This window comes from Neopelma chrysocephalum, unplaced genomic scaffold (genome assembly GCF_003984885.1).
Source record: "Neopelma chrysocephalum unplaced genomic scaffold, ASM398488v2 Primary Assembly neopelma1_66, whole genome shotgun sequence".
Taxonomy (NCBI): domain Eukaryota; kingdom Metazoa; phylum Chordata; class Aves; order Passeriformes; family Pipridae; genus Neopelma; species Neopelma chrysocephalum.
In genome coordinates this window covers 240420-266589 of record NW_020897725.1, presented here as the reverse complement: position 1 = coordinate 266589, position 26170 = coordinate 240420, and the positions used below count along the sequence as shown (strand labels likewise).

The window sequence follows — 26170 nt, the reverse complement described above, 5'->3', positions numbered from 1 at the left end:
GCCACTGTCTGTGGATATATTAGAAGAGCTTTCAGTTCTTTTAACACCTTAAGAATGAGCACATAGGAGAAAAGTTGCGCACCATTTCTCAGGAAGCACTTTTACTGGTAAACTTTAGAAAATAAGAGAACTTGGCAAGACTTTAGAGGGTAACGTTCAATCAAACTAAAGCATTCCATAAAGCATTGACTCAGCTCATGCTAACCCACACAACTTAGCAAAATCCAACCCATCTGGTTTCAAGTTACTCAAAATATTAAGAAAGGAGATTAGGAGAAGAAGAAAGAGAAGAAAAACAGAATTATAGCTACCATCCCTAGATCCAGAGTAGGTCCAGTTACAGAAATCCAGAAGATGGCGGAGTTCGACAAGCATGGAGAGTGCGGAGTGCAGGTTGCTGCTCTTATTTGCTTTTCCCCCCCTGTGGCCACACTCCCCACCCCCAGATGGGACTTTCCATGTTCCAGCCAGTCCTGGGATGGGTCAGGGGCTCCGGGGTGTGGTGTGGGCAGTGCCCCCGGGCTGTTTTTGCCTGACAGCTGCTCCAGGGGTTCTCAATGAGGCTCCCAGGGACTAGGGTATGGGATTACCTCACCTTCATGAAATTCAACCTGTCTTTTCCCTCACCCCATCCCCACACACACACATACTTGAGATGGTCCAAGCCAGTAATTAATATAATAATCCAGTGTCACACACCATCCCTGGAGGTGTTCAAGGAAAGACTGGACGTGGCACTTAGTGCCATGGTCTAGTTGACAGGGTGGTGTTCAGTCATAGGTTAGAATCGATGATCTCAGAGGTCTTTTCCAGCCTAATTGCTTCTGTGATTAACCTTCTGTGAAATTATTGCATTTCCTTCCACCTCCACCCTGCCACCCAAAGATCCTCTAACACTCCAAAGGCTTTAAAACACTAAAAGTCAAAAATCAAGTGAAGAATTGGTCATTGTTGCAAAATTCCTTCAGAAACTGTCAGTGGAACCCCAAATCTGAGTATTTAGCTACTTAATCTGTGAATTCATTATTAGCACTATCTAAGGACACTTCCTGCAGTCTGATAGATTCTTATTTGTGAATATTACATGTTTGATCCAAGCTATACCGAATTTCATGCAGCCTGAAAAAAGGAATAAAATCGATCAGCACACGTGTCACCACCCCTAGGAAATCTGTTTTACAACAATGAAAGGTTTACAAAAATCAGAGACATTAAACAGATTTTTTTTTTTGACAGGCTCATACCCATAAACATACACCTACTGACATCTATAAAAGCACTACCTGTTGGAGTTTTAATATGTGAATACTAAAGATATTGACACAGAACAACTGTAATTGCAATACTGTGAGTGAGGATAATCAACACTAACATATCTAATTTTATAGATGTTTGAGGTGATTACTTTCATACATTTGCTTATACTTCATTGTTTCCTCTTGCTATATGCATTCAACTAAATCAAGAAAAACTTACTAATGTTGTGTGGAAATAATCTGTGAGATGACTTATCCCCACAGTAAAGAAGGTGGGGTTTAGCTATCTAACAGAAATTACCGTGATTGCTTATTACTGTTTAGATGAAACAAGATGTGACTGGATTATTTAGAATCCTGTCTTCTCTTTAAAAAAAAATTATTGTGCTGGTTTTGTCTAGGATAGAGTTAACTTTCTTCATAGTGGCTAGTATGGGGCTATGTTTTGGATTTGTGCTGAATACAGGGGTGGTAATATAGAGATGTTTTTGTTATTGTTGGGCAGTGCTTACACAAAGCCAAGGCCTTTTCTGCTTTTCATCCTGCCACACTGACAAGGAAGTTGGGGGTGCACAAGAAGTTGGGAAGAGACACAGCTGGGACGGGTGACCCAAACTGACCAAAGGCATATTCCATACCTTATAATAATAACATGCTTATTATAGAAAGTTGGGGGAAGAAGAAGAAAGGGGGAGACATTTGGAGGATGATGTTTGTCTCCCCAAATAACAATTACACACTACATATGATGCAGCCCTGCTCTCCTGGAGATGGCTGAACACCTCCCTCCCCATGGGAAGCAGTGAATTAATTTCTTGTTTTGCTTTGCTGTGTAAGTGGCTTTTGCTTTCGCTATTAAACTGTCTTTATCTCAATCCACAGGTTTTACCCTTCTGATTCTCTCCCAGATCCTGCTGGTGGAGGAGTGAGTGAGTGGCTGTGTGGTGCTGGCTAGAGTTAAAACATGACAGTGACAAGACGTCATTAATTCCTACACCCACAGTCAGGTATGCAAGTCACAGTGCATGAAATAAGAGAACTGTTCCAGGGAGTGTTCAGGTCATGTTGTTGACCTAGTTGAAAACCTTGGGAAATGTACTCTGGCTAATTTAATGAGGTACTATTTATGTGAGTGTGACGGGCTGAAGCTGAGGAACAAGGACTGTTTTCATCCATGAAAGTTTTCTCAGAATTACATTCCAAAAGCTCTCCAGAGGACAAGGAGTCCTCGTCCGGCACAAATAAATGCTAGTGCATGAGCAAAGTAGTCAAGGAATACACTTTCCTTTCTGTGCACCCAGAAGCGGTGAGGAATATCTGCCCTAAGTTCAGCACATTATCAACGAATCCTGTAGGATGCAGATGCCTCTAAACATTCAGTCACCTGAAAGCATGAAATGTCCTGGGGAAGTACATCTTAATTGCACATGGCAGCAATTAATCATCATCGTTTAATCATAGCAGTACTTACCTATTCACAGTAATATTGTGAGGACTAACCAGATACTGCATTTCTAAAATTATTTGTGACGTCTAAAAGAAATTATGTTATTTCAAAAATATGAAGCATTTTCATAGTTATCTAAATAAGTGCGCAATGCACTGATATAAATGCTTGTGTTAGTAAGCAAGAACTAATAACTATACTGATTTAAGTAGTAGAGAAGTTTTTCGTTGGGTTTTTTTTATATATACAAAATACGAAATGTAAAAACCTCTAGAGTCAGATTCATCTGGCAAACAATAGACATCTCAGTTGTTGTCTAACCTCCCCTTTCCATCAGGGGAGACAAATGGACCTTTGTGAGGTGTGATTCATCCCATCCTAAAGCAGATGTGTACGCAACAAATAATGAATTGGTTTTTTGAGGCTTCTATTTCTCTTCTTGACTGAAGAGGCTAAAAGTGACTGGCAGGGCAAAGAAATCTCTGCTTCTCATAGGCAGACAGAGTTGCTCAATTATGCACTCAATCACATGCACAGGAAGTCAATTTACACATAATTGCCACTTAAGAACCACAATTCCTCTATCAAAATTAATTATTCTAGCTACAGGCTATATGTGAGGTTAGCCAATATACCCAAATTAATTTTGTAAATTTAAAGGCTCTTGAGCTAATTTGGATGACTGAAAAGACGGTGAACAGTCCTTTTACATGCTACGCCAAGTATGGGATTTTGCATTATTAATTGAAGGAAATTCTTCAACATAAAAAATGTAAATTGCAGGATTCTGGGGCAAAGAAACCCCACTTAAAATCAGCAGAAATGAGGTTGCCTCAACATGCGTCTCTTCTGCACTGCACAAATTCATCTGAAGTTATTTCCATGGTGATGTTTCTTTCTGTATGAAGACATGCCTGTTCTAGTTCTCCTGTTTATTATCAGATGCTCAGCTATTATGCCTGTTCAGAGTTGCAAACGGAATTGTTAAGTACATAGACAGATGGATTGGATATTTTTCCATTAGTGCAGATACATACGTTAAGACAATAAAAAATTTTATTAATGACTCAATATTTGAAAGCTGTCAGAGGTGGATAATTTGCCAGTGTTACAGAAATTCTTAATAAATAATGATTAGCTTTGCCTAAAATAATTTTATTTCCAACTAACTATTTCTCAGATATTGCTACTGATTTATATGTATAAGTAATATTTTTTTAGGCTCGAATTGATCATATCACTTTTAAAGAAGATATTCTTGCTGTTGGCTGTTATACTTTCTATACTTTTATAAGTGGGAAAAACAAAGGCAAAATTAAAGCCTAAAAAAAAGGGATTATTTTTTTGTCCAGCGTGCTACCAGAACATCATGATGTGTTGCATAACACAATGAACACATTCAGGAGCCAGTGTCTTTGAACAGTATAGACTTTATTGCCTGAGAGATGTTTAAAATTTAAAAGATCATTGTCTATCATCTCTTCTAAAGTGTATAATGAGAAAGTAAATAATAACAGGTTATTATTATTTTTGGTTCTATGAAAAAAGGTCTGGCTCCAACCTGTTTGCACTCTTAGAAGAGAAAAATCCCTGACTATATGATTTTTGTCTCTTCAACTCTTCCCTTCTCAGCTATTCAACTATCTTAATAGAGGATTATCTTGAAGATGGACAGTAAATTTCATAAAGTGAAAAATATGTATAATTCTTTGCAAGATCTTTCTCCTCAGAGTGTCTCTGGGTTCATCTGCATACACAGGTCTCTCCATAATAGCTTACAGAAGTGTTTTTTCTTATCATAAGAGAACAATGAAGAGTCATCAGAAAGTCAAGGCTGCGTAAAAAAATGGTAACAGCTGTACAAGTTTTTCATGTTCTGAAAGGAAGAGTGGATCTTACTTGTTTCATATAATTGGGTTTACTAATCAAGCACAACATTGCAGCAGCACATCATGTTCTTTCCTGCAATGGGCTTTCCTAAGTGGCAGATGAGCCCTCACCCAGATGATGATTTTTTCCCCCTGTGGTGGGATGGGGCAGAAAATAGGAAGGTTAAAAGCAAGAAAACCATATGGTTTGAGAGAAAGACAATTTTGTAAGGGAAGGAGGAAAAAGAAACAAACAAACAAGTGATGCAAAGGCACTCACTCACCTTCTCTCACTCACAGACAGGGGCCAGCCAGTTTCCAAGCAATGGCTGGTTTCAAAAGACTTACCCTGACTCAGTTTTACCACTGCCCATAATGTCATATGGTATGGAATATCTCAGTTTGGGTCAGCTGTCCCAGCTGTGCCCCCTCACAGCCTCTTGCCCACCCCCCAGCCTACTCCTTGGAGGTCAGAGTAGGAAATGAAGAAGGTCTTGACATTGTGTAAGCACTGTCCAGCACTAGCTAAAATACTGGTGTGTTACCGACACCATTTTGGTCACAAATCTAAAACATGGCCCCATATGGGCTGCTTTGAGGAAAATCAACCCTATTCCAGCCCGTCCAACTACACTTCCCTTAATTTATAAACAAATGTGTTGAGGTGTTATTAACATTAACAATGCCAATGTATACATAAGAATGTAGCAACTCTCTATGGAGAAGAGCAGTGAGAACTGATGTTGGTTTGAAATTCCCAGAAGATGGCCCAACCAGGTCCTTGCCCTGGTGATGAGAGCTGGCTAAGACAAGCACTTGCACCTCAGTTTACAAATAACTCAGGTAATAAGGTCTTGAAAGGAAGCAAAAGTCTGTGTGGTAAATTATCACAGGAGAAACTAATGAAGAAACACAAACAGTGAAATGTAATCATTGGAACAGACCACAGGAAAGAATGAATACAAAATTGATTTAAGAGCTGCAGCATTTACCTGAATTGCTAGCAGAAAAGGAACTGACATTTACCAAATAAAAAGATTTCATCTGAAGGAGAAGTAACTTCAAGTTTACTTAAGGAGAAGACTAAAAGCTTTGCTGGTTGGCTTATAGAGCAGTGACTTTAGCTGCTGAATAAAACGTAATCCTAGGCAGGGATAGTATCAGGAGAAATACATAGATTGTGGCATGCATTTAATGTTTATTCTGTCTCTGTTAATATGGGTTTAAATCTCAGATTGGTTGCTTTAAAGTTCTTCCTATGTTAAAGGACTTCACTCTCTTTGATCTATTTTAAAATTTATTGTGAATAAGGCATGATTTTGCACAGTAAGCCATAGGAGCTTTCGTTCAGAGTAAAAGCATGGCCCTGTTTAAAGAGAACTATTCTTCCTCTTGATATTTACATGTAATCTTCCTTGGCATTGTTGGGTTGTACCTGTTCAGTGATAGGAGGATGGAGAGTAATAGCTCATAAAATTGCATTGGGTAGGTCAACAGTCAGTTATGATTGCATATCTTTTATTCATCTCTGAGGACTTTGGGGATTTGGCATAATGCAGCTAAAATTAAAATTTGAAAATTCTTATTAATCCCCTTCACCAGTCTAATAACAATGAAAATAACATCCAGCCTAGCATTAGACATATGTTTACCGAACCAAGTTTTATATATTAAAGCCCATTTCCATTACAATTTCAGCAGAAAATATCAGCAACTTGCCTCCCTATGCAGTTGATGGATGTACAGGTAGCCCTTACTTTGAAAATAAAACTGCTCATATATGTAAATTGCTCTACAGAACTACCTCCCCAGCTACGCTTTTTTTACTTCCTACCACATTGTAAAAGGCAAGAAAATAAATAGGGTCTGAAAGTGGGTAGTGTTCAGAGATACTGAAAACAGCTTTCTTAACATAGCCCTGATTCCCTACTCTCTTAAACTGTTTTCACACAATGTGAACCAAACTGTGTGTCTTCTGATCTGTCTGTTCTGTGCAGCTAGCTCAAAGGAAGTGAGATCTGGCTGGTTTCGGCTGGACCATTTCCACAAGAAGAGCAGAATATCCCTGGAGGGAATAAAGATGTGTTAATAAGCTCTTATTTCACTTGCCAAAGGAAACAGCAGAGAGTTGTCTACAGAATTTCTAGGTTTAGTATTTTCTCACCTGTTTTTGCAAGAGTGACATTACAGCAGCTCTCAGACTATAAGAAAGGAAGGCAGGCTTCAGATAACTAGATTGTAAAGGACCCACAACTGCTCACGAAGAGCCCTGCTTCACACTAACCAAAGGGGAAGATTCAGCAGGGGATCTAGCCAGTACCACTGTCATTTGCAGGAGTGACTCATGATCTGTGTGACGGGAATGGAGTTTATGATACAGATTATATCTCGCGTTGAATGCAATGGAACTCAGGGCTCAATGGCTTGCATCTTTTACAAAATTTGCAACAGACAAATACTAAAACTGCCAACATCCATTAATTTTAACACTTGCTATGATTTATTACTCACAAAACTTGGATCCATATAAAAAACTAAATATATATTATTGAAACTGACCACTTCCATAGAAACTACTGTATGGCAGATGTCAGGAAAATCATGAATAGCGCTGGCAACATGAGCAGGAACCCATTATTCAGCAATCACAGCACCAGATCAAAGGACAATTTAACAGAACTGAGTGGGATCTTTCATCCTATGCATGGTTAAATTGTGGAGAATCTTGAACAAAGTCTTATCAACATCAAAAAAGAAATATGTTCAAACAAGAACTTGCAGCATCATAAAAGGTTATTAAACATGTTAGGCTCCATGCAGCCTCTCACTTATGAAATTCCTGTGCTGCTGAAAACTAAGAAGGTGTTCCTGGAGGAAGTTTTCCCTCAATATGTCCTACCTATCATACTTTTTCCTAATTCTTTCCCTCTCTTCTACCACATAAGATCTGGGAGAGCAAATCAGATTTTAAGTTCCAAACACAGACTAATATATGAGATCAAAACACTTTAAAAATCTGAAAACATAATGTGTCAGAAATGACAGTAACTCACAATCAGTTGATTGTGAAGCACTACTTCTCTAAGAAGAGAATCAAGGCTACCTGAAAAGATAAGGACAAATGTCGGCACCTGCACATCCTGGCTTTTCCTGTATATCACAGTATACCAGCTGGAAAAAGTGACTACACAATTGCCAAAAAATCATAGCTTTCAACATGAGTAGAGAATATCAGAAAAACATATTATAAAGAGGTTTTTGTAACAGCTGGCTTTTTGCTGAAGCAAATTTTTCAACTCCCACAACAGACATACTGGGTTGCAACTCATATTTCAGCATTCCAGCAAATTTTTTTTTGTACAATCTCTTGAAATAATGCAATCTGTTTTTTCAGTCAGTGATATACCAGGGAAATATCAGCCGTAGCATTGGTAAAGACAACAGTTCAGACAGATGTCACTAGCGTTCAGTTGTCACAGATATTCTGACGTGACAGAATAGTACAGTAACCCCTTTTGTCTGAACCACAGCTCTGAACCAGGCAGGCATGGTTCTATCCAGTGTCACAAATTCCATGAGCCAAACCATCTTGGAAATGTCCGTGGTTCACTTCAGCAGCAGCATTTCACTGGCAGAGTGAGTAACATCAAATGACTCTTTGTACTGTTATAGCAGTTTTTCCACTGCTCCAGGGAGATATGAATATGGTTGCTTGAGTCGGTTTGCCAAGGAATAATAAAATTACAAAAGTTGTTACTTTGGTTCCTCATATACATATGAGCAGGAACAATGAATAGCAGCTCCTTTAAGAGTTCCACAGAAAATAAAATATGTGCCAGTAGTGCCTGTTTCTTGTGTCTCTAGTGGTAGAAAAATAAATTGTCTATTTTTGAGCCTTTCTACTCACAAAGCATTATTCTAATTTCTTTGAAATGTCCCAGATTTATTTTAGTGATACATTTGAAAATAATTTTCACAACAGTTTTCTGAAAGTTTATGACTAGAAGAGAACCAGCACTCAGAATTAAGATGCTATATCATATGTGGATCTCCCATCTAATTGCAGTGATGTGAGTTTGCATTATGGAAGTTATGAACACTATGGTATTTTGCTGGTGATGTCGCTTTCCTGCAGTGAGGAGTGAATAGAAGAATGCATGAAACTAAGGGAAAGAATATCCTTAACATGTGGCTTTCCTCTAGTGCTTTGAAGAAAACATTCTGGTCTGAACAGCTGATAATCAGACAAAAAATTTACTTTGAAGTGACATACCTGTATGCAGTCATTATTCCATAAAGGACATAAATAAACAGAAGGATGAACTTTGTCTCTCAAAGTCCCATACATGTGGTGAAAATAATACATCAGAGTATTTTATGAGAAAATGATCTACAGTTTTAATGAGGCTGGGCATTTGATACTCACTTTGACTAGACAAAATCAAAACTTATAGCCAGGCTTTTAGAAACACCAGTAGATCTGAAGTAATTGAAAGCATCCACCCCTTGAATCATTGTGATGGGAGGGGAGTGTTTTCAGATCTCTCTTCTAATGGAGAAAATATTCCTGAAAAAGTCTTTCTGGCTGATGGAAAGAATGACTACTGAAAAGAGGTTGAGTTAGTAGTTTAATGACTGAACAATGATGGTCTATTACAGTCAGTAAGGCATCTCGCTGTTCTGAGGTACTTCCCATTGATAGTCTTAACAAATTGGTTTCACAGTTTTAAGTAATTTTTTGGTTATTACTTTTAATTAAGTGCTGGTTTAATTGCTATCCATCAGAGGGACTGCACTCCTGAATGGCAATCCTGGACTAAAAATGGGTGATTCCTGTGAGCCAGCTGCATAACAGCAGCTGTTGACAGTGTCAAAGGAAAATGAATGAAGTTTTGTATTTATTCATTTAAATTATTTTTAAATTTGATTGGTTTTAACAATAAAAAGTAAAATGTCTATGCAAATAAGTAATTATTTTTCTTTATGACACATTTGAAATTCAGAATTTCTACACCTGTCCAATGTGTCCAAGGAGAACAGAGTATATTACCCTTCATATTTGTGAGCAGCTTTTTACATGTCTGAAGGCTATTACAATGCTCATTCCCTTCCACTCTGTCTTTTCTTCTTGACTTACAAACCCCACCCTTGCTCTTCTCTACCAGATTCTCTCTGATCAGTGTATGCCTTTGCCAACAGTCACTTGGAGCAGATTTCTATGCCAACAAGTGCTGAGTAGAGAGGTTGCTGCAGGTGTTGCAATGCTGCAATACAGTAAATGTTCAGCTCAGCTTCATGTAAAATATGTATTACCAGCATCCAAAAGATGAACTGCTATGAGACCACTCTGCAGTAAATGTTAGAAATGTGCATAACTGGACACAGCTGTATGCAACAAGTGGAATCAAAAGCTGATGGCACAGCACATGATGCTGGTGGCACAACACAAAATGCCACATTTTGCACGCTCCAGAATTTCCCCTCCTGGGAGGCTCTATTGCAATGCCAGCAGCTGCCCGCCCTGGCAAGGAGTCAAAGGCAGCAGAAAATGCAAATTTGCAAACGCAAATATTTTAAATTTGTCAGAGCAAATATTTTCAATTTGTCAGAAATAACTGTTTCATAGGAGAAAAGGAAATATAGTAAAAAGGGCGAACTGAGGACTTAAAAAGTCAGCATAGGAGAGTGACAAAGATACTGCAGAGTATTTTTGAAAACAGGTTGACTGCAGGTCAGTTAAAACAGGCTCGCTCACACACACCGACTTGCCTTTACAATAACTGCTTTATGCGAGTGACTTCAGACTTGAGCCGTGGGAGCAGGCAGCCTAAGTGAGGACGCGTTATCTACTTAGAAACGCGTTATCTACTGCCCACCCAGTACGGGAGGGCAACTTCCAAACAGCCCTGCGAACTCTCTCGCAGAAGTTCGCAGGGGCTGGTTTGTCCCGGAGGGAGCACCCGGTGGGCGCAGGGAGCCCGGAGCGCTGGCACACAGCGGATCCCGACCCTCCTGCAGGGGGTCCCGCAGTCCAGGGCCGTGCCGGTGCAGTGCCAGAGCCGTGCCGGGCGGGGCGGGGCAGGGGGCGGCTCGGCCCCGCAGCGGCTCCGCCCGGCCCAGCCCGCGCAGCCCCCGCTCCCGCCTGCCCCCCGCAGCACATGACCCACCATGGAGGGGCGCTGGTGCTGCCCAGAGGTTCGGAGCCGGGGGAGCGAGCGGAGGCTGCCGCCGAGGGGGCGGCACAGCCGGGCGGCGGACAGGTGAGGCAGGGGCAGGTGAGGAGGGCGGGGAGCAGCGGTACCTATTCGCCCGGTCCGCGGCGGCAGCCCCGGAAACGGGGGCCGAGGGGCGCGGGGCTGATCTCCGGCGGCAGCAGCCCCGGGTGAAGTGCGGTCGCGGGGCGGGAGGGGACGGGGCGGGCAGGGAAGCGGCGGGTAGGGAAGCGGCGCAGTCCCCCGGGCTTCTGTCGGGGCGCTGCCCGGAGTCCCCGCTGAAGCCAGTGTTCCGTGTTGTGTCGTCCCGGTTGGTTTCCCGCACCCTGACCCAGCGGCTGGAGATGAGCGCTGAAGCGGAGGGGCCGTCGCGGGCGGATGGTGCCGGCGCGGACAGCACGAGGTGACGCCGCCTCAGGTACCGTGGCTCCTTCAGCATCCTCGGGGGTGCGGGCGGCGTTGGGCGTGCAACACCCTCCGCTTAGATGGAGGTACCGCTCGGAGTCAGCGGGGGCGGTGAGGTGTCTCTGGGACGGTAGCCAGAGGCGAGGGACACATTCCCAGCCTGGTCTGGCCGCCCCCCAGGCGGGGCAGTCTTCTCTGCAGCTTTGTTGTGTTTTTGATCCAGGAGAGTGTGGGCTGCTGCTGGCAGCTACAGGATGAAGTCGCCTCCCTGCTGCATGTCTCTTTCTTCCCAAGCATCCCTGGACGAACCAGGGAGTAGCATGTCCCTGGGTTCGCTGAACTCCAGTGTTTTCTCCAGTGAGGAAGAGCAGGGACCCCTGCTCCAGAAGGTCATTCCCCCCTTGGACTGCTTTACTATCAACGTAGGAGGCAGCCGCTTTGTAATGTCCCAGCAAACTTTGTCTTGCTACCCTGACACCCGCCTTGGCAAACTGGCTGTAGTGGTCTCTGCTGCCCGGGATGTGGCCTCTGGCCTCCTTGAGCTTTGTGATGATGCCAACCTCGTGGAGAATGAATATTTCTTTGATCGGAGCTCACAGGCATTTCACTACATCCTGAATTACTACCAGACAGGGAGGCTGCATGTGATGGAGCAGCTATGTGCACTCTCCTTCCTGCAAGAGATCCAATACTGGGGTTTGGATGAGCTCAGCATTGATTCCTGCTGCAGAGACCGGTGAGTTGTGGGAAGATGAGGTTTGTGGGATAGTGGGCTGGGTGAGCTCAGCACTGACTTGCATTCAGGGACACACAGATGAGAGACCCAGCAGCGGGGATAGGTGAGGTAGCAGTGCATTCAGAAAAGTGTGCTCAAAGCTGGATGAGTTCAGCCCCGAGTGCTGTTCTAGAGGTGAATGGGTGTCAAAAATGGGAGGAGATGTATTGGGGGAGGTCACAGATAACCTTTGCTGAGCAATAGGTTGGCAGTGAGGTCAAGATAGTGAGACCCTAAAAGGAACAGGGTCTGGGTTGTCCTGTACTGGCTTCAGACTGGCCATAGAAGCTCAGATGTTTGAAGAGGACAATGCTGGAGATGAAAAAGGTTGTGAAAGGAGAGATACCCCTTTAGTCATTCAGTTTGAGGTTATCCCAGAGTGACTGGATGTGGAGTCAGGCACTATGCTGGGAGGGTTTGAATCTTCCCCACGCCACACTTTCATTTTGAAGGATTTCCAAATCCAAGCAGGAGAGGCAGAAGGGGGGGCTGGTCACCTGCCAGGCTGAGTGTGGGTGGCATGGCTCCAGCAGGAGCCATGAAAGGAAGCATCTCACATGGATGTAGCAGCTTACAGGGAGGGGGTAGCAATAGCGGGAACATGGCTCACTGGAGACAAATTGTAACAGGCAGTTTAGGAACGAGGTGGGTTTCGACTGAACCACCCCCAGGATGTTTCTGTTAATTCTATTTGCAGTTCATTTTAATTTTTTTCCACCATTTTTAATGGCACTGGTTTGGTTTTTTTGTGTTGAAGAAATGGATTTTCTAAAGAGTGTAAGTGCTATTTATCTAAAGCAGTTATGTCAAAATTACTGGAAAGAAAACAAGCAATCTCACCTCAAATGGATATCAGTTATCTTATGCTAGTGGCTTTAGTTCTGTAGCTGAGAGAGTTGAAGCCCAGTTTTCATCCCTTTCTTCCTTCCCTGACAGGTGTAACTGAAAACTCCTACTTCTTTGGTGTACTTTCAGTATGTTTTTGTTTCATGCAATTATTCTGTAAATATGCTCTTGCTCTGACAAATTATGTATTTGCAGACTGTAAATTTTGCTCAGCACAAATCCGTGTGCACTTTGTGTGAGGACCCATATATTTAAAAAAAGAAAGATACCTTGTCATCTTAGTATGTATTGATCAGAACTTCATTTTCTGGTTTTTAATATGCCATCAGTTTTAGTATTGCAAATACACACCAATGTAATAAAAATGCAATATCATTAATCAAACTGAGAACCGTTTAAAAACAGAGGATCTGGGGATGCCAGAATTGCTTACAAGAGTGCATGTTAGTCATGCAGCAGATTCTGCTGTAGTCAACATGATCCATATAAATAAAATGATATCAGAATAAAATTACTCTGCACATAGAAAGTGTCACTGATGTGAAATGGGGGAATAGAAGTATATCAGGTCAGTGGAAACATGCTGCAGGGTCTCAGTTAACAAAATCTTCAACCATATGCTTGATATTAGGGTTTTCTGAGTATGGTATACTTTAATGTGTATTAATGTGTAATGACTTGCATGGTACAGGATGAAAAGAATACGCATATTAGTATTAAAAATCTTTTGGGGGGGTGGTTCCTGGACAGGTACTTCAGGAGAAAGGAGCTGAGTGAAGCCTTAGACATCAAGAAAGATGCAGAAGAACTGGATGCCCAAGATGAAGAAGAGGACTTTTCTGGTACCCTCTGTCCCAGTGTCAGACAGAAACTTTGGGAAGTTTTGGAAAAGCCTGGCTCCTCTGCAGCAGCCAGGACTTTTGGCACTTTGTCCATGGTTTTTGTTGTTGTGTCCATTGCCAACATGGCTTTGATTTCGGTAGAGCTAAGCTGGCTGGCACCCCCACTACTGGATGCCCTCGAGTACCTGTGCATTGCGTGGTTCACAGTGGAGTTTGTTTTAAGGTTCCTGTGTGCACGAGATCGGTGTCGCTTCCTGAGGAATGTGGCAAACATTATAGACCTCCTTGCTATTTTGCCATTCTACATCACCCTGCTGGTGGAGAGCCTGTGTGGTGGTGAGAGCTCTCAAGAGCTGGAGAACGTGGGACGTATTGTCCAAGTGCTGAGACTGCTCAGAGCCCTGCGGATGTTGAAGCTGGGAAGACATTCGACAGGTACTTTTGGCCGTAGCAGTGGTACTTCTTAGTTTTGCTGCCTGCAACAGTAGTCCCTGGGCACAGTCCTCCGTTTTGTGTGGATTTCTGCCAAAGCTTTGAAAAATTAGATGCCAATAGTAAATCATGGTCTCTGTCCTGCAATATTAGCCTGTTCTGAAGGCGGTGATGATCATCCTTAAAATGCACCCAGTGTACCCTTCCAGGATTCCAACCATGAAGCAGGAATTGGTTGATGCCTGTCCATTTGTTTTAAAAGCCATCTCTGTGAATTGGCCCCAATTCTAGCAGGAGTTAGTGTGCTCACAACAGCAGAATGTGTCTCTATTTTTGTTCCCAATGAACAATGGGATGGAGTAGCTTTGATGCTACTAAGCATAATCATAGGGGTTTGGGAAGTATTTAAACTTACTCTCAACCCTACATTATTCCTATACTAATGCATAACTGTCCCTTAGAAAGCAGTTGAGAGGAAGCTTATAACGGTTTGGTCTGGCAATGTGTTAGTTTTGCTTCATTATAAGTTTTGCAGGGTTTGGTAGAAGTTTTTTGAAAGAAAGGCTTATACCCACTTTGAGGGTAGCACTAATGTGAATGCATTCCTCTCAAACTTTATTTTGAAAATAAAAAGATTTAATCTCATCAAGACACTTTTGTGCTAACAAAATAGTCATCCAAAAGTATGTTGATTCTAGTTATAAAGTTTCTGGTTTATTGCATTTTACTGTTACAGAATGAATGTGTGAAATTCAGTTCTATGACTCTTTCTATCAGTTTGAAACCAGATGTTTGAGCTGCTTGTATAACTGTAAACTTCAAGTACATTAACTTTCATGGATGGTCAAAACACTTGGTCCTATTTATTCTTAAAGTCATTATGCAGTATTACCACAGTCTATGTCACAATGTTGAGTGCCTTTAATATTGAGTTTAATAATTCCATGTTAGCTAGAAGTGAATTAATCATATAAAAATCTAGTATCCTAATCTGGAGGTATGCTGGAACCAAAATATTTGTTCTTTTTACAGGGACCAAAATACTAGTTTCAAAGTACAAAAAGCAACATACATATCTGTTTAAACTGTTCAGAGCAGTGTTACCATCACTGTGCTTGCTTCTTTGGTAGTTCAGTTGCTGCCCATTTAGGTCCAGAACGCTAATCAGATCTGTATAATTTAAATGTAGAAACTCACTGTTTTGATCTTCTGTCAGAGGAAATGTTGCTACTAAGATGAAATAAATAATAAATGTGCTAATAAATCAAAATAGAAACACTTGCAGATATGACGTCCAGTTTCTGACCAGTAGAGGTATGTTGCAGAAGAGAGCTTTGTTCATGTGCTTCTAAATACATCCTTAACCACAAGTCGTAATATAAGATGAACCCCATAAGTATCATATATAGAGACCATCCTCCTTGCACAGCTCTAGGCAGATAAATCTCAATGTTCAAGGGTGGTGCTTGCAACTCTTCTGCTCTCTTGCCTCGGATCTGGCAGCTTAAAGCTGCCTCCCAATGAAGCTTCTCTCCAACTCCTGGCTTCTCAGACCTGACAAAGCTTCATGCACTGCTCAGTTGTTTTGTATGGCAAGAGGAGTGCAAGGTCAGAAGTTGTAGGCAGCAATTCTTCTTTCACCAAGTGGAGGTGTTCACAGTCACATGGAGAACATCTCTGTAGTGCTGTGCAGAGCCATAACTAAGCTGAGATCACAACTGCAGCCTGGCCCTGCTGTCAGAGGAAAAAAACATATCAGTTCTTTTCTTCACTTTCAAGAAAGGGCAACTGAACCCTTTCTGTGGGAAAAGGACAGAAAAAGAAATGAAAAAAGTAATTTCTGCCCCTTTGGAAGCTGAAGCCAGCTCACAGGAGGAATATGATACCTAGGAACACCTGGTCTAGATTGATGTGAGTAATTATTTATGCAAAGTGCTATACTTCATCAAGGAACCACTGAGAAATCAGTAGTACCTCTATTCATAAAATGTATAGCTAGAGGGTGAGACTATTCTTCTAAGATATCGAAATTATGGATTTTAGTGCCTTCAAGAATAGATGAGAAGTGAACCTGCATTTATCTTGTTCTCTGATGCTCCTCAGCTGCTGTCTTCTTCCTGGGGCCTTGTTTTCTCTGAAGTTTTGCTGGTCCTCCTCTGGGAAGCACTTACGGAGGGTCTTCTTGAGAAGTAGGATGTGAGCATCTTACTTGTGATGGCAATGGGCTTATGTTTGAGAGAAGACAGTAACATATTTCAGGCTGTCATGCCGCTGGAGACATGAAAAAGTGAAACTTCAGCACTTTTAGTGCTAAAAATTTAGGGTTATTTAAACGCTGTGTAAATTGAAGCTCCTGAATATCAGCTTGTAGTGTCCAGTCTTTTGGGGCAATAAAGAGATGAAACTTGACCTGAATGGCAGAAATGCTTCCCCTTCCTACTCCAAGGCCTGGGCTGCTTGCCAGCCTCACGCCAACTCTGTTACAGCACCTTAGCACCTTGTAAGCATGAGTAACCAAGCTGTCACATCTCCTGGCAAGGAGTTCTCATGGGAAGCTGTAAGACTAGCTGAGGTGTCTGTGCTGGAACAGCCCTAGTTCAGCCATGTGCTAGAGCTCATAGACATTTTAAAAAGTTACAAAATAATATAGTAGAATACTTTATACATGTGATTATATACCAACTGGTTCTCACTTAGAATGAGCTGTGGAGTCCAGTAACTTGTCCGATTCATAGATTTGTCTAAAAATGTGTCCTCACTTCATCTGAAGACATGAAGAACTATATCATAATTTCAGGTGAGGATAATGGAATTAAGAATAGTAAGAATAAAAAAATCAGACTCCTGAACAATTAGAGTAATTAACCATAGGAAGACTATTTTACTGAAGGTGTCATCAATGTGATACGAAGAGTCAACAGACACTGTTCTGTTCCTCCTTATTTTAATCTTGTTTATGTGAGAGATGCATTTTTTCTAGCTGTAGTATTCTCGATCCATGATAAGGTACAAATCCTGGCTTTTATAATATTAATTTATGCTCTGAAAACAAGTGCTAAAGGGATAATTTTAAATTGGAGTACCTTCTTCCTAGCTTACCTGAAAGGAGTTACTACCTTGTTCAGTAGGAAGTTTTACAGGGAATTGGATCATAGTAATTTATAGTAATTTCCTTGGAAGATGAGAATTTGATCTGGGTCGTTGCAGTTATCTCACAGAGCTTTTGCACTGCTGATATTAGTGTTTCCAAAATATGGAGGTAGTCATAATAAGAGAGGAAAGATTTCACTGATATATCTTATTCCCCTTGTGTTACAGATTTAATCTATATCATTGCAATAAACATTCTAACCAACAGATCATAGTTACAGTAATATAAAACTTTGATATGGGCAAGTTCTTAACTGGAGTTGGTAGCAGATAGCATTGAAAAAAACTAACAAAACATTTCCTACAAACTAGTGTGTGCTTCCATTTTTGGCTGTACATAAACAAAAAGCTTTAAAACCCATTAGACCTGCAGGGGAAAAAAAAGAGCCAAAAGCAAGACATTTAACATCTTGTAGTTTGAGACTGTGGAAGGAAAAGCAAATAAAATTGCTTATAACACTGTCGAGCATGTGAAGTCTGCAAGCAGAGGCAGAGCTCCAGTAAGCTATTTTGCAAACACTAGCTTAGTGATAAGTTTACCCCATGAAGGGTAATTCATAAAGAATGTGTTTTTTTCATTTATTAGAGAAAACATAGCTCATTTTTAAAGAACAGTATTAAAAACCAATCCAAAGTCACTTGTGATTGAAAAGATAATTTCAGTCTCCCATGTGTCTCAGCTGAATTGGTACCTGTTATCTTCCTTCATTGTTTACGTGTGTAACATTTATCCATTGCACTATTTTTGGATTTACTTTCCTGCTTGCTTTGTCGGGCACTATAGTCTTGAATCAGCAGCTTTGAAAGGAATGTAGGGGGTTATGGAGAATGGTCGGCTGCACCTGAACTCCCCGTGCAGCTCACGGGCAGTAGGACTGATGCAGTACATCAGTGAATTTACAGGATTACAAGCTTACATTGGAAGGCTTTGCCATCTCCAGTTTGGCACAAGTGCGGCTGTTGCTGGAAAACCGTTTTTTTTTTTTTTGATGTCCACAGATACAAGGTGATAGTTTTTTGGGGGGAAAAAGGGGTCGAAGAGAGTCTGCGACAACTATAAAAGGATTAGAAACAGTGCCCAGCAAAAAGAAAGTTACTGAGTGAGCTGAACTGGGCTCTAAGCACACACCTGGTACCACGAATTTGGTAGCTGAGGGCTGCTTGGTCCGAAAGAAAAATAAGACAATGGCTGGAAAACAGAGGCTTGGTTTTTATTTAAAAACCGTGCTAGATCTTCTCTTATAGCCAATTACTAAATCAAGATAGGTTAATTTGTCTAAATTATATGTGTAAATGGTTCAAATGATAAGTAATGAGGAGAATTTATATGCTCTGTATTAAGGAAATAGAGATTATGTCGGAAGTTCAGTCTAAGATTGTGATCTATTTCTTTAAATCACTTTTTCCCAGTAGTGTTGAGAGCACCACCTCTTTTTTAGCCTATGGGTAGTGCCCGACTAGACCAGAAGAAGGGTTTGTGGGAGATGTGGTGGTCAGAGGCCATCTTGGGCATAGTGACCATGAAACGATAAACTTTTCAATTCTTGGTGAAGTGAGGTAGGAGCTCAAAAAAAACCACTGCCTTGGATTTCTGGAGGGCAGACTTTGGCCCGTTCAGGACACTGGTTCAGAGAGCCCCTTGGGAAACAGCCCGTAAAAACAGAGAGGTGAAGGACAGCTGGACATACTTTAAGAAAGAAATCTTAAAGGTGCAGGAGCAGGCCCTGCCTATGTGCCTACAGACGAGCCAGTGGGAAAGAAGACCAGCCTGTCTGGACAAGGAGCTTTTGCTGAAACTCAGGGCAGAAAAGAGAGTTTATGACCTTTGGAAGAAGGGGCAGAACTCGGGAAGAGCACAAGGATTACATTAGGTCATGCAGAGAGAAAATTAGAGAAGCGAAAGTCCAACTAGAACTCAATCTGACCATCACTGTGAAAGGTGTTTTTATAAATACATTAACAACAAAAGAAGGGCCAAGGAAAATCTCCATCCTTTATTGAATATAGGGGGATCATTATCACCAAGGATGATGAAAAGGCTGAGGTACTTAATCCCTTCTTTACCTCAGTCTGTAACAGGGAGACTGGTTATCCTCATGGCAACCAGCCCCCTGAGCTGGTAGACAGGGAGAGGGAGCAGAATCCAAGTCTTTGGGTCCAGATGATTCATCCTAGGGTTATGAGAGAGCTGGCAGAAGATGTCACTAAGTTGGATGAGAGTGTTGATCTGCTTCAGGGTAGGAGGGCTCTGAAGTGGGATATGGACAGGCTGGATTGATGGGCTGAGGCCAGTGGTATGAGTTTCATTAAGGTAAAGTGGTGGGTCCTGCACTTGGGTCACAACAACCCCATGCAGCACTACAGGCTGGGGGAAAAGTGGCTGGAAAGCTGCCTGGTGGAGGAGGATCTGGGGGACCTGATCAACAGGAAGCTAAACATGAGCCAGAAATGTGCTCAGGTGGCTGAGAAGGCCAATGGCATCCTGACCCGTACAGTGTGGCCAGCAGGTCTAGGAAAGCTGTCATCACTCCATACTCAGTACTGATGAGGCTACACTTCAAGTATTGTGTCCAGTTCTTGGCCTTTCAATACAAGAAAGACATTGAGATGCTGGAGCAAGTCCAGAGAAGGATAACAGAGCTGGTAAAGGGTCTAGAGAGTAAGTCATATGAGCGGCTGAGGAAGCTGGCATTGTTTCTCCTGGAGAAAAAGAGGTTCAAGGGGGACCTTATTGTTCTCTGCAACTACCTGAAAGAAGGTTGTAGCAAGGTGGGGGTCAGCCTTCCCTCCCACGCAACAAGTGACAGGGAAACGGTCTCAGGCTGTGCCAGGAGAGGTTCAGGCTGGACATCAGGAAGACTTTCTTCACAGAAGGGATGGTTAAGCATTGGAACAGGCTGCCCAGGGCAGTGGTGGAGTCACCATCCCTGCAAGTGTTCATGAAACAACTGGATGTGGCACTTAGTGCTATGATCTAGCTGAAAGGTGGTGTTCAGTTACAGGTTGGAGTCGATGATCTTGGAGGTCTTTTCCAACCTTATTGCTTTTGCGATTGTCAAAACATGTTCACTAGCAGTTGAAGAAAAACATAAAGCAGTCAGCTTTTAGGTAAGAGGTGTTTTGCAAAGCTGTGATGACAGCTACATGAATCAACCCACTGACAGCCTTTCTTGTCTTTCAGGCTTGCGCTCTCTTGGGATGACTATCGCTCAGTGCTATGAGGAGGTTGGCCTTCTGCTGCTTTTCCTCTCTGTAGGAATCTCTATATTTTCCACTGTGGAGTACTTTGTTGAGCAAGGTGTGCCAGGCACCACTTTCACAAGCGTACCCGGTGCTTGGTGGTGGGCAACAACTTCCATGACAACAGTTGGTTATGGTGACATTAGACCAGACACTACCATTGGTAAGGTAGTAGCCTTTATGTGTATTCTATCAGGAATACTGGTTTTGGCTTTGCCAATAGCTATAATAAATGACCGTTTTTCTGCCTGTTATTTTACACTGAAGATAAAAGAAGCTGCTCTTCGACAGCGTGAAGCTTTAAAGAAACTCATGAAGAACTCATCCAGCGATTCAAATATCAATGTCAATTTGCGAGACATATATGCACGCAGTGTCATGGACATGTTGCGGTTAAAAAGCAGAGAGAGAGCAAGTACAAGGAGCAGTGGTGCAGATGATTTTTGGTTTTGAAGTTATTTAACCTTGTATAGCACATAGACTAATTCAAAAATGTAGTATTAAGTGTCTCCTTTTTTATTATTCGCCACATAGTGTACTTGCTTTTCCAGATGGAGTTTTACTTACTTGGATGTACTGAAATAACAATTATATACGAAAGGTAGAATTCATAACATGAAATCTCTCAATGAGCTCTAAAACCTGCTCTCAGAACTGGATTGTCATGGGTGAATTGGGAAATAATAGATCCATGAAAGTAAAACAATGATGCAATGATTTGTCCATTCTTATATCCCTGCTAATGTATAGTAATAAAGTCTTGGTGAAAATTACCACAGTGTTTTGAATTTTAAACATCTAGGTTTTGTAATTGCACTGAGAGAACAAAAGTCAAAGTCGTTCAGGAAGACTGAAAGGGGAAGTCCAAGAAAGTGAAATGTTGAATAAATTTAGGATGACATTCCTATAAGAAGCTTAATCTTGATCCCTTTTCTTACACCAATCTTCTACTCCATTTTCACGAAAAAGAGGTTATTAGACCAGAGCAGTGTGGCAGGGAGTTAGGGGGATGGAGTGCATGGGTTTGAAATTTCCTCATCTGAAGAGAAGCAAGTGGCTACCAGATACATAAGGGGTATCAGGAGACAGGTGAAAATATTAAGCAGATGCAAGATCTGTAGCAAAGTATAAAATAGTCATGAAATAAGTGTCATACTACAGAGCATCATCTGTATTTGCTTCAGAAGTTGCAGGAGCTAATACAGCCTTTGCAATATACAAGTAATTTACAAATTAATTTGAACTATACCTTCTTTATGTGTTTTGATTTCCATGACTTACTTGTGTAGCTAAACAGTTTTTGTGCTCAAGTAAAGTTACCATTGGATAGCAGAAGAAACAGAAATTGTAAAAGATAAAAAGCCACTCATTTCTCTGTCTCCCATTAAAATCAGTAGGTATTCCAAATGGGTCTGATTTTTTAAAAGTTAATTATCTTCACTGACCCATTATTTGAAAAATACTTTAATAAAATCTTTTGTTCCAAAGGAAAAATGAGTACTTGTTGGACTGAATGCTTACTCTGATGCAGTACACAAAGTAAAAAAGTTATACAACCAAAGGTATTTTCAATTCAGTTTCCCACCATTTACCTCTACAGTGGCCCAAGACCATTCTTAGCAAACAAAGCTTTTCTTTAATATAATTTCACTGTCCTAGACTATGACATTGACATAGAATGCATATAACTCAACTAGTAGGTTAAATAAATAAAGTCACAGACCTCTTCCATGTCACATTTCTTTGGGCAATATAAATAATAAAAACATATCTATTAACCATGGATTATTTAACTTTATGTATTTATGTACACAGAAGGCTTAAACTGCCTTCAAGAATGTATGAATGGGTGAAATAGCCTGCTTTTAATAAACACTGAGTAATACTTGTTTTGAAACAACAGTGTGTTTTTCTGTCATTCCCTATAAATTGTGGTGTAAACATAATACAGCAAGAAAGATTTTGAAGGGCACCTTGATGCAAACTTTTGGCATGAAGCTTTTTCTGATTTATCAGCTGGCATCAGTCAGCATTTGGATTTGGGACCAATGCAGCACGTACTGCTGTTACCAGGGTCAGAAGGAAGCCAAGGAAAACACTGGACACCAAAAGAGGGTGTCTTGCTCCACCAGAAATTGCCTAAGTGTGAAAATTTGTAGATCGCGGTCTTTGTTAAACAGAGAGCAAACTGTGTTATCACACTGTTCCCCTCTCTACAAATATTCTGAATCCATCGTAAAACTCCTAGTGATGTCCAGGAGACAAAATTAATTCTGCAGGGGAAGGTCTGATGCAGCCCACTCTAGGTTATTATTTCATAGCTCCTTGGAGCAGGAAGTCTCTCAGGCTGCACAAATTGTACAGGCTGTTTCTCATTCAAAAGTCATTCTAATTATAGAGAATTAGGAAGAAGCTTTCATTGTGGGAAGGTTATTTTGTAATGTCTTTTGTGCTCTCTTGTACAGCATCTGATCTGTGTTTGAGAAAGGAAATGCAGTTAGCTGATTGATTCTCTTCAGGGAAAGGCTGCTTTATTGCATCCTGTGCTTTTTATGAAGGACTCAAAAGAATGAGAGAAATGTTCTGGGATGTATTAGTTGATTCACTCCTTTTACCAGCTCTGGAGATAAAGTTTCCTAGAAATGCCCATGAAGAAACGTGGCTCAGACTTTATCCAGTAGCTGCTTTGGCTTCTATTTTCAGACCTTTTGATTTAAAATTCAGTCTTCTAAGCAGTGTTTGTCAATCATGTTGTTTATACAGCAAGGTTATCTATCACATTATGGGCTGAGACTAGCAAATCATTTTACGGAGGAAGGCCAGTTCTGCTTTCAGCTCTTTCAGTTGGAAGGACCAGAGCATTCGTACTGAGAAACACACAGTACAGGACATCACAACTCTACAACATGAAGCTGCACCATGTACTTGATACCACAGATTTGGGAAACAGCTCAGCCACCACTAAGGCACCAAATAAAGAATGTTACTGTACTATCTTTAGAATATCACACTAAAGGCAAGAAGCTACCTCTTGTCCTCTCATCTGTTCTGCCGTTTCCATCCCTCCGCAGACTTGGCAGAAAGGATCAGTAACATTGGCTAAAAATTCAGCATTTTAACTCAAAACACCAAGTATTTTCACAAACTGACATCAAGAGTGTAGCTGCAGCACATGCAAAGAAAGCCTGCATTAACCTCGCTTCCCTAGTACAGGAAGCAGTAGTAGTGAAAATCACAGAATCGTAGAATCACAGAACAGTTTGAGTTGGAAGGGACCTTAAAGATCATGTAGCTCCAACCACCTTGCCATAGGCAGAGACATCTTCCACTTAAGTAGGTTGCTCTAAGCCCAATCCAATCTGGCCTTGACACTTCCAGGGAGAGGACATCCACAACTTCTCCAGGTGTGTGCATTGACACGAGCAGGCAGCTGGGAGAACCACAGACTCGCAGCTAGAGTGCAAAGAGTAAATTTATTCCTGTTACATTGTTAACAAGGAGATCCTGGAAGCAACACCTGGGCAAAGGCACACAAGCAGAGATGCAGGCACCGTTAAACTTGGTCATGCTAGATGATCACTGGCCTGCTGTTCACACAGGCTTATCAAGCAATTCCCAGCTGCAAGGTCCCTTGATCGATTTACAGTCCTCCTTCTCATTTTAACCCATACCTTCCAACACTGGGCAACCTCAACACCCTCATAGTAAAGAATTTCTTCCTAAAATCTAATCTAAACCAACTCTCTTTCAATCTAAAGCCATTCCCTCTTGTCCTGTCACTACGTTCTCGTGTAAAAAGTTCCTCTCCAGCCTTCTTGTAGTAGCATAGACTACAATGTGGACAAACAGTCTGAAAAATCTTGCATACTTGTTTATAGATGCTTAAAGACAGCTTTTCATTTGGGCCAGTGTGGTCCAAATCCACCAGAACTTTTCAAACATCACTAAAATTATTCTTTGTCATTTTTACTTTGAAGAAAACCAGCAGCCTCTGGGTCTCATCAGGCAGAGCACTGCCAGGAGGTCAAGGGAGATGGTCCTGCCCCTCTGCTCAGCCTGATGAGACTGATCTGGGTGATATGTCCAGTACTGAGCTCCCCATCACAAGAAAACAGGGACAGGCTACTGGAGGTAGTCCAGCAAAATATTGGAGGACCAGGTTGCAGAGACCAGCACGTCAGGGAACCCCTATGTCCAGGAGACATGGGTGTGCTGGTAGCTTTGGGGGCTGTTTTAGAAAAGTATTTAGAAATTCATGTTTGTTAAAATTTTACATGTGTGAAATATTAGCAAAAATATGATTTATCTATTGTATTGTACTGATATTGATCCTGAATGCATACTTCACTGATCACTTTAATTATGTGTTGCTGGTAAGTTAATAAACCACTTCAATCTTGATTTGATATAAACTGTGTAAGCTGAGTAATTTTTCCTCCAGACAGGAATTTTCCTGGTCAACTCTGAGCTTGTGGGATTGCCACATGGCAAATATGGTTGAGCACAAAAAGGAGCAGAATGGAAAGGAGAAAGTTAAGAGGTCTTTTATGAAATAATTTATTTTTGTTTTCCAACATAGCAAAGTATTCCCATCTTGTTAAAATTATTTTGATAATGAATGATATGTTTTTCTTATTTGCTACAGTATTGTCCTCTGAAAGCTCCATTGAAGTATCCATGCACAAACACAGCTCTACCAGAACTTACTCGGTTGAGATGCTCACCATCTAAACTGCACTAGAGCAGCTGTTGCTGATGTCTCCAGTACACAGTTGTCTGTGCTCCCACCACACAGCCTCACTGCAGAAAGGGTAGAGCAGTGCAGGCTGTAGTCACACCTCTGATTGCAGACAGGGGCCTTCAGGGCTCTGGGCTCTTGATAAGATCACCAAAGAGTAAGGCTGGAGTTAATTAAGTCTCTAGGACTCAAATGCATTTTTCAATTACAACCTCTTGTCAATCGGGGGGTGGGTTTGAGAGTTTTAATGAATCTTGCAATTATAATGGCTTTTCCTTTTACTTAAACGCAAATACTAGAAACCACATACGTCTTCAGACAACAGCAGAGCTGCCACACACTCACTGCTCATAACAGTTTGATGAGACATTTAAGTTTGGTGCAAATAGTGAGTTTGACCTGATAATCAGTCAGTAACTGAAGTCATCCCTTAATAAAATGGATTTTAGTGAAAGACTAAGCTGAAGAATTCAGTTATAACTAACTTTGTTGTTGTTTGTTATATATGAAATAGAATATTTCCTGACAAAACCATGACCCTGATGTATAGGGCTGGTATTTCTGCTTTGCAGACATCAGGAACCCCTTTAGCTGGGGTGGGGATAAGGAAGGAATCCCATCTATGTCATAAAAGCATTCTGAGTCTTTCTCATACCCCCAAGAATCTTCCAGTGAGATGAATTTAAAGCATATCAAAGAACCCAGAACAGCCTGAAGTTAGGTTGTGTCTTATAAGAAGTCATAAAAACAAGCACAGTGAATTGACTTGTTCTAAGCACATTTTTTTCAAGACAACCAAAAAACCCAGCAATTGGCTTAAAAATAGTTAAAAGATAACTAATGATTTCACTCTTTACAGCTAGCCCTGTGTTACAGATTTCTGAATTGTAACTCTCAGCCCAATGTATGAAATGTGTTATGAAATCTGAACATATTGAATTATGGAAAAATATTCCAAG

The 26170-nt window shown here is 41.3% G+C and overlaps 1 protein-coding gene across 4 annotated transcripts; it reads left to right on the top strand.

Moving 5' to 3' along the window:
- The first annotated feature begins 10712 nt into the window (after positions 1-10712).
- KCNV1 (potassium voltage-gated channel modifier subfamily V member 1) lies at positions 10713-21246 on the top strand. 4 transcript variants are annotated; one of them, XM_027684515.1, is made up of 6 exons: positions 10713-10831; positions 11119-11201; positions 11412-11924; positions 13560-14086; positions 20415-20636; positions 20741-20881. In XM_027684515.1, exons 3-6 carry the CDS (start codon positions 11443-11445, stop codon positions 20767-20769), a joined length of 1260 nt encoding a protein of 419 aa, XP_027540316.1. In that variant the 5' UTR covers positions 10713-10831; positions 11119-11201; positions 11412-11442; the 3' UTR covers positions 20770-20881. The 4 variants fall into 4 exon arrangements, with proteins under 4 accessions (XP_027540316.1, XP_027540312.1, XP_027540314.1 ...); XM_027684511.1 differs by having other exon boundaries at positions 20415-21246; XM_027684513.1 differs by lacking the exon at positions 10713-10831 and having other exon boundaries at positions 11093-11201; positions 20415-21246.
- Positions 21247-26170: the final 4924 nt, after the last annotated feature.

Bases quoted from the DNA above. Each gene is read 5' to 3' on its own strand.
- KCNV1 (XM_027684511.1), top strand. From the start codon at position 11,443: ATGAAGTCGCCTCCCTGCTGCATGTCTCTTTCTTCCCAAGCATCCCTG. The intron at 11,925-13,559 runs GTGAGTTGTGGG...GTTCCTGGACAG, and splicing joins GATTCCTGCTGCAGAGACCG to GTACTTCAGGAGAAAGGAGC. The intron at 14,087-20,414 runs GTACTTTTGGCC...CTTGTCTTTCAG, and splicing joins GCTGGGAAGACATTCGACAG to GCTTGCGCTCTCTTGGGATG.